Consider the following 13457-nt stretch of genomic DNA (forward strand, 5'->3'; position numbering starts at 1 on the left):
CACACACACACAGGTCACTCAGCAACAGCCTGGCCACACACACACAGGTCACTCAGCAACAGCCCGGCCACACACACAGGTCACTCAGCAACAGCCCGGCCACACACACAGGTCACTCAGCAACAGCCCGGCCACGCACACACACACACACAGGTCACTCAGCAACAGCCTGGCCACACACACACAGGTCACTCAGCAACAGCCCGGCCACACACACAGGTCACTCAGCAACAGCCCGGCCACACACACACACAGGTCACTCAGCAACAGCCCGGCCACGCACACACACACACACAGGTCACTCAGCAACAGCCTGGCCACACACACACAGGTCACTCAGCAACAGCCCGGCCACACACACACACACAGGTCACTCAGCAACAGCCTGGCCACACACACACAGGTCACTCAGCAACAGCCCGACCACACACAGGTCACTCAGCAACAGACCGACCACACACACAGGTCACTCAGCAACAGACCGACCACACACACACAGGTCACTCAGCTACAGCCCGGCCACACACACACACACACACAGGTCACTCAGCTAGAGCCCGGCCACACACACACACACACACACAGGTCACTCAGCAACAGACCGACCACACACACAGGTCACTAAGCAACAACCCGGCCACACACACAGGTCACTCAGTTACAGCCCGGCCACACACACACACAGGTCACTCAGCTACAGCCTGGCCACACGCACACAGGTCACTCAGCTACAGCCGCCCGACCACACACACAGGTCACTCAGCAACAGCCCGACCACACACACAGGTCACTCAGCAGCAGCCCAGCCACACACACACACACAGGTCACTCAGCAGCAGCCCGGCCACACACACAGGTCACTCAGTAACAACCCAGCCACACACACACAGGTCACTCAGCAACAGCCCGGCCACACACACAGGTCACTCAGCAACAGCCCGGCCACACACACACACAGGTCACTCAGCAACAGCCCGGCCACACACACACACACACAGGTCACTCAGCAACAGCCCGGCCACACACACACAGGTCACTCAGCAACAGCCCGGCCACACACACACAGGTCACTCAGCAACAGCCCGGCCACACACACACATAGGTCACTCAGCAACAGCCTGGCCACACACACACAGGTCACTCAGCAACAGCCCGACCACACACAGGTTACTCAGCAACAGACCGACCACACACACACGCACACAGGTCACTCAGCAACAGCCCGGCCACACACACACAGGTCACTCAGCAACAGCCCCGCCACACACACAGGTCACCCAGCAACAGCCCGGCCACACACACAGGTCACCCAGCAACAGCCCAACCACACACACAGGTCACTCAGCAACAGCCCGGCAACACACACACAGGTCACTCAGCAACAGCCAGGCCACACACACAGATCACTCAGCAACAGCCACACACACACAGGTCACTCAGCAACAGCCCGGCACACACACACAGGTCACTCAGCAACAGCCCGGCCATATACTCACAGGTCACTCAGCAACAGCGCGGCCACACACACACACAGGTCACTCAGCAACAGCCCGGCCACACACACAGGTCACTCAGCAACAGCCCGGCCACACACACAGGTCACTCAGCTACAGCCCGACCACACACACAGGTCACTCAGCTACAGCCCGGCCACACGCACACACACAGGTCACTCAGCAACAGCCCGGCCACACACACACACACACACACAGGTCACTCAACAACAGCCCGGCCACACACACACAGGTTACTCAGCAACAGCCCAACCACACACACACAGGTCACTCAGCAACAGCCCGGCCACACACACACAGGTCACTCAACAACAGCCCGGCCACACACACAGGTCAGTCAACAACAGCCCGGCCACACACACAGGTCACTCAGCAACAGCCCGGCCACACACACACAGGTCACTCAGCAACAACCCGGCCGCACACACAGGTCACTCAACAACAGCCCGGCCACACACACAGGTCACTCAACAACAGCCCGGCCACACACACAGGTCACTCAACAACAGCCCGGCCACACACACAGGTCACTCAGCAGCAGCCCGGCCACACACACAGAGGTCACACAGCAACAGCCCGGCCACACACACACAGGTCACTCAGTAACAACCCAGCCACACACACACAGGTCACTCAGCAACAGCCCGGCCACACACACAAGTCACTCAGCAACAGCCCGGCCACACACACACACAGGTCACTCAGCAACAGCCCGGCAACACACACACACAGGTCACTCAGCAACAGCCCGGCAACACACACACACAGGTCACTCAGCAACAGCCCGGCCACACACACACAGGTCACTCAGCAACAGCCCGACCACACACAGGTTACTCAGCAACAGACCGACCACACACACACGCACACAGGTCACTCAGCAACAGCCCGGCCACACACACACAGGTCACTCAGCAACAGCCCGGCCACACACACAGGTCACTCAGCAACAGCCCGGCCACACACACAGGTCACTCAGCAACAGCCCCGCCACACACACAGGTCACTCAGCAACAGCCCGGCCACACACACACAGGTCACCCAGCAACAGCCCGGCCACACACACACAGGTCATACAGCAACAGCCCGGCCACACACACACAGGTCACCCAGCAACAGCCCAACCACACACACAGGTCACTCAGCAACAGCCCGGCAACACACACACAGGTCACTCAGCAACAGCCAGGCCACACACACAGATCACTCAGCAACAGCCACACACACACAGGTCACTCAGCAACAGCCCGGCACACACACACACAGGTCACTCAGCAACAGCCGGGCCATATACTCACAGGTCACTCAGCAACAGCGCGGCCACACACACAGGTCACTCAGCAACAACCCGGCCGCACACACAGGTCACTCAACAACAGCCCGGCCACACACACAGGTCACTCAACAACAGCCCGGCCACACACACAGGTCACTCAGCAACAGCCCGGCCATACACACACAGGTCACTCAGCAACAACCCGGCCGCACACACAGGTCACTCAACAACAGCCCGGCCACACACACAGGTCACTCAACAACAGCCCGGCCACACACACACAGGTCACTCAGCAACAGCCCGGCCACACACACAGATCACTCAGCAACAGCCTGGCCACACACACAGGTCACTCAGCAACAGCCCGGCCACACACACACAGGTCACCCAGCAACAGCCCGGCCACACACACAGGTCACTCAGCAACAGCCTGACCACACACACACAGGTCACTCAGCAACAGCCCGGCCACACACACAGGTCACTCAGCAACAGCCCGGCCACACACACAGAGGTCACACAGCAACAGCCCGGCCACACACACAGGTCACTCAGCAACAACCCGGCCACACACACACACAGGTCACTCAGCAACAGCCACACACACACACAGGTCACTCAGCAACAGCCCGGCCACACACCCAGGTCACTCAGCAACAGCCCGGCCACACACCCAGGTCACTCAGCAACAGCCCGGCCACACACAAGCCTTCATAATGAACAGGATTGACATTAATATTTGTGCCAGACAATATAAAAAAAGACAAAGTTATAACGATAACATTACTCAGTACAATGACATTATGTGAGAAAATCATTACATGATATAATTTTTACATTTTTTGCTCAGCCCATTTAGATGATGTCATGTATTATTGAGTCCAGTAGACGACACATAAGGGTACTTTTATACAGAGAGATTTATCTGATTATTGAAGCCAAAGCCAGTAATGGATTTGAAAAGGAAAAATCCCAGTCTTTCCTTTATGACCTGTTCCCTGTTTATATGCGCTTCCTGGCTTTGGCTTCAAAGGTTTTGTTTGTTTGTTTTTTTCCACTAACAGAAACTGTGCAAATGATATTTTGCCCTTTCAGTTCCCCTCCTGGTTTATATTCCAAAGGACTGACAGAAATCCTGTGTGTGACCATAGCCTGACGCTGGGTTCTTGCTATTTACAGACGATGTTTCCCAACAGGGGACCGAAATAATGTCTGTGATTATTACTGATACCCATTGTGTGTTTCATGGTTGTGATGTCCCTGGAAGCCATGAAGTGAATTACCCCCCACACCCCCCGGCATCATCTTTCAATATTGGGGAAAGTCACAATTTGTTACGATCATTTTTGAACATATTCAAACTTGCGAAGGTACGCAACTGCGTAATTTACACTTTGTACCTGGTAATCTGCATGCATGTGCGTAGACCAAAGAGTACGATTCTACAGTAAGTTCGTTATTTGTTCATGAATGTTCAGCGAACAGGAACCCATCATGATAAAAATGTAATGTTCGTGCTCAGAATCCGAACCAAACATCGGGATGTTCACTCCTCACTAGTGCTGATAGAATGGAATAGAAAGAGCTGTCGGCGGACTCACTGGAGTTCTAGATACTGGCTTTCATTTTACCAGCTGATTCAAGAGAACAGCAGAGTGACGGCATGTGGTGAGGGGTCTGGTGAGCCCCCTTAATGTAAGTCACAATGGCGAATGGTGCAACCCCTTTTACTACACCACTGGTGGTGGGGGGAGGAGACATCTAGAGCACCGTCAAAAGGAACAACTAGAAATAGAGGAGACATAGAAAGAAAAGACTAAAGAGCCTATTACACTGGGCAATTATTGGCTGAGCGGTCCGGTTACTGCCCCATCTTATAGGTCCAGGGATCAGCGGACAAACAAGCACCTGCTCTTTCTTAGATTGATCTCATCTTCTCTGTGAGAATAAAGTTCATTGCTTGCCGGCAGCACCTGCCCCTTTACTACCCATCACATATATATTGTACAATCACCACAACTCATATCGGACTGTTTTTTTATCCAACTAAATAGACCCTAAAATGTTCTAATCTCTTCTTTCGTTTGGCATTAGAGACTGCATCCAGAAGCCTGACCATGGTGGCTCACCTATCTATGGAACCTTTCTGAACTCCCTGAACTTCCTTCCATCCATTAGAAGGAGGGTGTCTCCTGACATTGCAGACCACCATGCTGAATAGCAGCCGTATTCCCACCACTTTCTACCTCATGGGGTTGTCGCTACAGGAGGACTTCTACAGTTGGGTTTCCATTCCTATGTGTTTCATGTTCTTTGTCTCCTTCACCGGGAACGGTCTAGTCCTCCAGGTGATCTATTGTGACTACAAGCTCCGTCAGCCAATGTTCCAGTTTCTGTCCACACTGGCCATCATTGACATCTCCTTCTCACTGCTCACAAGCCCCTCGGTGCTCAGTATCTTCTTGTTCCATCACCATGACATTCAGTCTCAGGTGTGTCTCCTACAGATGTTCTTCATCCACTTAGTAACCACCACCGAGTCTTCACTCTTGGCAGCCATGGCCTATGACCGTTTTGTTGCCATCTGTCACCCACTAAGGTACACAGCCATTCTTACCAACTCAGTGGTGGCCAAGATCATCCTGGTCTCACTCATCCGAGGAACATTATTCCTACCAGCAGTAAGCAGTCTTCCACTCCTTCCATACTGTAAGGGGAACGTCCTTTCCCACTCATACTGCTTGCACTCAGATGTGATGAAGTTGGCGTGTGATGGCACCAATACCTTCAACATCGTATATGGCCTTATTGCAGTTGTGGGCACCGCCACTGTAGACTTGACCCTTATTTTGATCTCCTACATCTTGATCATCAGATCGGTCCTTCACTTCACCTCCAAGCAGGAGCAGTACAAGTTATTTAACACGTGTGTGTCACATCTCTGTGCCGTCTGCATGTTCTACACCCCAATGGTGGCCCTATCAGTAATCCACAGGTTTGATATCCACGCATCTCCAGTTTTTATAGACTTTGTTACCAATTCGTACATATTCATTCCACAAACGCTCAACCCAATAATTTACAGCATCAGGAGTCGTCAGATACGTGAGAGCTTCTGCAGAACCTTTCGCTCTTAGTCATCTGGTGAAGTCCTGATAAGTTGACCCACTGTAATCCAGAAGACATCTTACCCTACATCTAGTGTATATGGTGGTTATGTGAAAAGCATAGACATCTACATACCCAAGCTGGTCGCAATTCCACGATGTGGCACTTCTAAGTTCATGTCATTCAGGTCCCGCTGCTGCCAACGTGACTTCTTTAATTGTTTAGAGTCTCCAGTGCTTGTAAAGAGGCCAGAAGTCCCTGTTTTCTAAGCAAGTCTATGTGAACGCTCTGTAGACTTGGGACATGTTACACAGACACCAGTGCAGCCTATATGACCCTGTAACGTGATCAGCCTGGGTAAGTAAATGGCCTAGCTTGCTGAAGGAAATTAAGACGTGGACTGCTTTTTTTAAGGACCTCAGAGCTGAAATCTTAGTGGTGTCCACATATCATTTATTATTATAAATCAATAGTTGTTGCTGTAGTATAAGGTGGGTGAAATTTATAACATTATATACCATCAGTGATGTCATCCAGGGGGTGGGTCTGTGACTACCTCCCTATACACATGATATACAGGGGGCGGAGCTGTGACTACCTCTCTATACACATGATATACAGGGGGCGGGGCTGTGACAACCTCTCTATATACGTGATATACAGGGGGCGGGGCTATGACTACCTCTCTATACACATGATATACAGGGGGCGGCGCTATGACTACCTCTCTATATACAGGATATACAGGGGGCGGGTCTGTGACTACCTCTCTATACACATGATATACAGGGGGCGGAGCTGTGACTACCTCTCTATACACATGATATACAGGGGACGGGGCTGTGACCACCTCTCTATACACAGGATATACAGGGGGCAGAACTGTGACTACCTCTCTATGCACATGATATACAGGGGGCGGGGCTGTGACTACCTCTCTATATACAGGATATACAGGGGGCGGAGCTGTGACTACCTCTCTATACACATGATATACAGGGGACGGGGCTGTGACTACCTCTCTATATACAGGGGGCGGAGCTGTGACTACCTCTCTATACATATGATATACAGGGGACGGGGCTGTGACTACCTCTCTATACACAGGATATACAGGGGGTGGGGCTGTGACTACCTCTGTATACACAGGATATACAGGGGGCGGGGCTGTGACTACCTCTATACACAGGATATACAGGGGGCGGGGCTGTGACTACCTCTCTATACACAGGATATACAGGGGGCGGGGCTGTGACTACCTATCTACACAGGATATACAGGGGGCGGGGCTGTGACTACCTATCTATACACAGGATATACAGGGGGCGGGGCTGACACTACCTCTATACACATGGTATACAGAGGGCGGGGCACTACCTCTCTATATACAGGATATACTGGGGGCGGGGCTGTGACTACTTCTCTATACACAGGATATACAGGGGGCGGGGCTGTGACTTTCCTCTATACACATGATATACAGGGGACGGGGCTGTGACTACCTCTCTATACACAGGATATACAGGGGGCGGGGCTGTGACTACCTCTCTATACACATGATATACAGGGGGCGGGGCTGTGACTACCTCTCTTTACGCATGGTGCAGCGCTTACAGCTCAGAGTAGACTTCAGACAGGGAGATAGAAATACCGCAAATACCGTCCTGGCGAGGTTGAGGTCGGTTATATGCAGATATTGTAATATCCACGAAGCCCCTTTCAGGTAAGGCCATAGAGCACCCAAATGCAGGTAACGACAGGTACTAGGCCTCACTGGTATCAAGGTAACCACAGGTACTAGGCCTCACTGGTATCCAGGTAACCACAGGTACTAGACCTCACTGGTATCCAGGTAACCACAGGTACTAGCTCTCACTGATATCCAAGTAACCCCAGGTACTAGACCTCACTGGTATCCAGGTAACCACAGGTACTAGACCTCACTGGTATCCAAGTAACCCCAGGTACTAGACCTCGCTGGTAATCACAGGTACTAGGCCTCACTGGTATCCAGGTAACCACAGGTACTAGGCCTCACTGGTATCCAGGTAACCACAGGTACTAGACCTCACTGGTATCCAGGTAACCACAGGTACTAGGCCTCACCCGTATCCAGGTAACCACAGGTACTAGACCTCACTGGTATCCAGGTAACCACAGGTACTAGGCCTCACTATGGCAGGTGATTGTGTGCATGCACTGGCCTCCAGAACAGCCAGCAAGGGAGCTCACACACACTTTGGGAAGATCCAGAAGCTGAGAGTATCACACAAGCAAGAGTGGACCGTCAGCACTACGGTCACTAAAACAGCCAGCAAGAGTTGAGGGAGGCCTTGGAAAGTGGAGATGCCTGAGGAGTTCTGTGGTATCTGGTACCATGTAAAACTTTGGTCAGTTTCAGGTTGGCATTAACCCTTTAAGTCAGAGGAAAATACAGTCCTTTAGCCATGGTTCTATAGAGGTTTCCGTTTGCCTGGACATATAATTTTACGTAATAAGTTTATGGCGTTGAGCTAAGTATATAACTAAAAATACACGTCATATAGTCACCTAGTTTGGCACTTGTGGACTCATTATAGCTAACAGAGGAGGTTGAGCCTCACGTTGGTGAGCAGGCTGGGCTTGTGGCCAGCATGAAGGATGTGACAATGGTAAGTCCATCCTGGGGAGGGCACGGTGATCATCCATACTGCTGTCCTGCTACGTGCTGGATGTCAGACAGCTGGAGATCTCTCACTATATGGGAATCCGGTGGCTGAACTCTTCACCTGACGCTTGTGATGTTAGTTCTGTGAGTTAAATAAATGTTCTGTCTGTTTTAACATGCAAATAGTATGTTTTGCATTAAGTCCATAGTTTGTGTTTATTGACCATATCCAAAAGTCATGGTGACCATTAACCTGAGTGATGGAGAACGTTCCGCAGACCCTGCTCACACCTGAGAATGTGACCTGTTTAGTTTCATATTGTCAGAGTAAAAGAAAGGCAGCTGACTGAACCTCCGCTGGGAAACCTGGATGGTGCACGGGACAGCTGTATGGCACACAGCAAATGCAGAGACAAGGAAAGAAGGATGTCCGGCTCCAGATATCCATAACCAGTTATTTGACGATGAACCAGATACTCCTAGTCCAAAGGATGGACGTGTTTCAGGCTGCATGCCCTTAAACATACAAATTCACAATGACAAATCCATTAAAAAATCTGTCCCCCCCCCCCCCGGATACAATTGAAACAAGGAGAAATGATCCATGTGCTATTGCATGTTTTGTAATTGCTGACACACAGACTGAGCATAAAAGCGCACATGTGAACAGCGACCAACAAATTTGTCTTCAAAAACCAAAACATGCAGATTTACAAATACTGATAACATGATTATAATAAATGTAATCATACAAACATGCAAATATACAAGTATTGGTAACATGATTATAATAGCAATGCAATGAATGTAATCACCTACTGACACACACACACAAAAAACTGGCAGCAGCCAGACGCCTGCAGGGGCTCCCGACCTGGACCAAGAGGTCTCTGATGAGGAGCGGGACCCCCCGGGCTGGTCCCTTACACAGCGCTCGGACCCCCCGAATGACCCGCTGGCGCAAGGTAGGAGGAGGAGCTGGCTTCCTGAACGACGGCCACTGAGGATGCGGCCGCCATCTTGTCAGCACGGGTGGATAGCTTAGAGCAGGAAATGGCGCACTCATGGGCCCATACTTAGAGGCTCACGCTCCTCCTGGACGACCAGGAAAACTGCGGTTGCAGAAATAATGTCCGACTTAAAGGGCTACCAGAACACCAACCACATGATGATTTGCCACGTCGAGTGTCTGAAATATTCAACTTGGCCACTAACAGATTGTTGGACTCTACATTCCAAATAGACCGAGTGCACAGCGTGGCACGGTTCTCAACCCTGGACAACTCCACACCTAGAGACATTCTGTGCCGCTTGCATAACTATTCTGATAAAGAGTCTATTCTGCTTGCACTGCGCAACTCGGGTACAGTGCAATATGAAGGGGCAACGATCCGCCTGTTCCCGGATATTTCTGTATGCACCCTGCATATGAGACGCCTCCTCCACCCGGCCCTAGCGCCTCTGTGATTGTGCGTAAGGGCTAAGGCACCTTTACCTTACGCCGCAATGAAGACCTACCACAGCTGTTCAGTTTTCTAGGGACATCCCCAGTGCAAGTTCCTGATTGGCTAGCAGTGGACCTGCTCGCCAACGCAGATCCCGAGCACCATCCATTTCGGAGCTGACTTCTGGTTGGACTTGTCGTAGAGTCTCTAGCTGGAGGCCTGAGTGGGCCACCTACCTATGAGGGATTCTTGTTCCCTAATTCATGAGTAACTGTACCACTTCTTTGATCCGAAGGGACCTTGTATATTATACAACTTCTGTGAGAGATCATAATGTTGGGTAAAGAAAAGTCCCAATTTTGAAACAGGAGGTCAGATATTTGGGAGTGTGGATTAGTCCAGGTCAGAGACGCCCCCTGCAGGAAAGAATGGAGACCATTGCATCACTGCCTGTCCCTACAACATACAAGAGTCTGAGACAGTTTTTGGGGCTTGTGAATTTTTCTAGAGAATTCATTGAAGGATTTGCCAAGAAAGCCAAACCCCTATATTATGTACTAAAAGATACTGCTGATGACAAGTCCTTTGGACCATGGGGTTATGATCAGCAGAAAGCTTTTGAGCAATTGAAACCTGATTTGCAAAGAGCTCCTGCTCTGGCTTCAGTGTATCGTGGGATTTGACAAATTCATTTTGCAAACTCCCCACTCTACAGTCACGGCCAAAAGTTTTGAGAATGACACAAATCTTCTATTTACCCATGATCCCCTGCCCTCTGGTTTTTATGTGTGTTTGTCAGATGTTTTTATCACATACAGAAATATAATTGCAATCATATTCTGAGTAACAGAAGCTTATACTGACAGTCAGAATGAGTTACTGCAGCAAGTCAGTATTTGCAGTGTTTCGCCTTCTTCTTCAGGACCTCTGCAATTCTCCCTGGCTGCTCTCATCAACTTCTGGACCAAATCACATGCTTGCATTTTGTCAGAATTTTTGGGTTTTTGTTTGTCCACCCGTCTCTTGATGATTGACCACAAGTTCTCAATGGGATTAAGATCTGGGGAGTTTCCAGGCCATGGACCCAAAATCTCTATGCTTTGTTCCCTGAGCCATTTAGTTATCACCTTTGCTTTATGGCAAGGTGCCCCATCATGCTGGAAAAGGCATTGTTGGTGGCCAAACTGCTCTTGGACGGTTGGGAGAAGTTGCTTTTGGAGAACATTCTGGTACCATTCTTTATTCATGGCTGTGTTTTTAAGCAAGACTGTAAGAGAGACAATTCCCTTGGCTGAGAAGCAACCCCACACATGAATGGTTTCAGGATGCTTTACAGTTGGCATGAGACAAGACTGGTGGTAGCGCTCACCTCGTCTTCTCCGAATAAGCTGTTTTCCAGATATCCCAAACAATCGGAAAGGGGATTCATCAGAGACAATGACTTTCCCCCAGTCCTCAGCAGTCCACTCCCTGGACCTTTCCCCCAGTCCTCAGCAGTCCACTCCCTGGACCTTTCCCCCAGTCCTCAGCAGTCCACTCCCTGGACCTTTCCCCCAGTCCTCAGCAGTCCACTCCCTGGACCTTTCCCCCAGTCCTCAGCAGTCCACTCCCTGGACCTTTCCCCCAGTCCTCAGCAGTCCACTCCCTGGACCTTTTGCAGAATATCAGTCTGTCCCGGATTTTTTTTTCTGGAGAGAAGTGGCTTCTTTGCTGCCCTCCTTGAGACCAGGCCTTGCTCCAAGAGTCTCCGCAGTCGCACATTGCACAGTGCAGATGCCCTCACACCTGCCTTCTGCCATTCCTGAGCAAGCTCTGCACTGCTGGTAGCCCCATCCCGCAGTTGACCTCACTTAAGAGACGGTCCTGGCGCTTGCTGGTCTTTCTTGGGCGCCCTGGAGCCTTTTTGGCAACAATGGAACCTCTCTCCTTGAAGTTCTTGATGATGCGATATATTGGTGACTGAGGTGCAATCTTTCTAGCTGCAATACTCTTACCTGTTAGGCCATTTTTGTGCAGTGCAATGATGACTGCACGTGTTTCTTTAGCGATGCATGGTTAACAGAAGAGAAACAATGATGCCAAGCACCAGCCTCCTTTTAAAGTGTCCAGTGGTGTCATTCTTACTTAATCATGACAGATTGATCTCCAGCCCAGTCCTCATCAACACCCACACCTGTGTTAATGGAGCAATCACTGAAACAATGTCAGCTGGTCCTTGTAAGGCCGGGCTGCAATGATGGTGAAATGTGTTTTGGGAATAAAGTTCATTTTCTAGGCAAATATTGACTTTGCAAGTAATTGCTGTTAAGCTGATCACTCTGTATAACATTCTGGAGTATATGCAAATTGCCATTTTAAAAGCTGAAGCAGTAGACTTTGTAAGAATTAATATTTGTATCATTCTCAAAACTTTTGGCCATGACTCTACTTTGAAACTTATTTTTGAAAAGTGTGTCCCATGTGTTTCCCATCAGAGATTTGCACATTGGTTGTCTTTGTCACCAAAGCAGATTGAAGTAGATGATAATGCTAAGTACGTTCTTCCTCAGCTGTATGAGGGGTAATGTCATAAATGCATTGATACGTTTCAGGGGGAGTACCCAATTCTTTGAGAAGAGAAACAGATGGAAATGAGGAGCCAGTCTTTGTAGATGGATCAAGTTTCTGCCTTAGAGGCACCTATCATACTGGATGTGGCATCGAGCATTAATGTACAGATTACCAGGAGCAGAACTGGAAGCTGTTAAAATGGTTTTGGAGCTCAATGAGAGAGAGAACGGTGGTCCCTTGGTAATTTATAGTGACAGCTCTTATGTTCCATCATTGACTGACTACCTATCTGTGTGGAAGAGGAGAAGATTTGTGGATTCTTCTAATAAAGTGTTAGTCCACAAAGACACATTACAAACTATCATTGAGTTTGCTTCCAAAAATCCTATCAAATCCGCCATTGTCAGAATCCCAGGACACAGGAAAGGGACCAATGAATTAGCTGTGGGCAATGAGAAGGCAGATTCCCTCGCAAAGGAAGCAGCTCTGATAGGAGAGATAGTGATGGAGACTGAATCTCTGGAAGCATTACCAGCAAGGACTGTAGAAAATAAGGTACTGTTATTCAGCGAGGATTGTATAGAATAAGGCACTGTTATTCAGCGAGGATTGTATAGAATAAGGCACTGTCATTCAGCAAGGACTGTAGAAAATAAGGTACTGTTATTCAGCGAGGATTGTATAGGATAAGGCACTGTCATTCAGCGAGGTCTGTAGAGAATAAGGTACTGTCATTCAGCGAGGACTGTAGAGAATAGGGTACTGTCATTCAGCGAGGTCTGTAGAGAATAAGGTACTGTCATTCAGCGAGGACTGTAGAGAATAGGGTACTGTCATTCAGCGCGGTCTGTAGAGAATAAGGTACTGTCATTCAGCGAGGACTGTGGAGAATAAGGTACTGTCATTCAGGGAGGACT

General features: G+C 49.7%; 2 protein-coding genes across 6 annotated transcripts in view; both read left to right on the forward strand.

Annotated features, from left to right (window-relative positions):
- LOC138793354 (olfactory receptor 51G2-like) overlaps positions 1 to 6090 on the forward strand; it is a 28899-nt gene extending 22809 nt beyond the window's left edge. For both annotated transcript variants that reach the window (XM_069971890.1, XM_069971889.1), the window contains exon 2: positions 4885 to 6090. In XM_069971890.1, the coding sequence (XP_069827991.1) occupies positions 5001 to 5927 (927 nt within the window). In that variant the 5' untranslated portion in view covers positions 4885 to 5000 and the 3' untranslated portion in view covers positions 5928 to 6090. The remainder of the gene's footprint in view (positions 1 to 4884) is intronic.
- Positions 1 to 13457, forward strand: part of LOC138793353 (olfactory receptor 51E1-like) — a 45734-nt gene that overhangs the window by 1849 nt on the left and 30428 nt on the right. Inside the window, exon 1 of one of the 4 annotated variants that reach the window (XM_069971886.1) lies at positions 7856 to 8299. The exons of 1 other annotated variant lie outside the window; for it this stretch is intronic. The gene's annotated coding sequence lies outside the window, so the exon portion shown is untranslated. Of the gene's footprint in view, positions 1 to 7855; positions 8300 to 13457 lie in introns of those variants that run through there. 2 more of the 4 variants (XM_069971884.1, XM_069971888.1) reach the window with 2 other exon arrangements.

The sequence above is a fragment of the Dendropsophus ebraccatus genome, chromosome 5 (assembly GCF_027789765.1).
Source record: "Dendropsophus ebraccatus isolate aDenEbr1 chromosome 5, aDenEbr1.pat, whole genome shotgun sequence".
Lineage (NCBI taxonomy): Eukaryota > Metazoa > Chordata > Amphibia > Anura > Hylidae > Dendropsophus > Dendropsophus ebraccatus.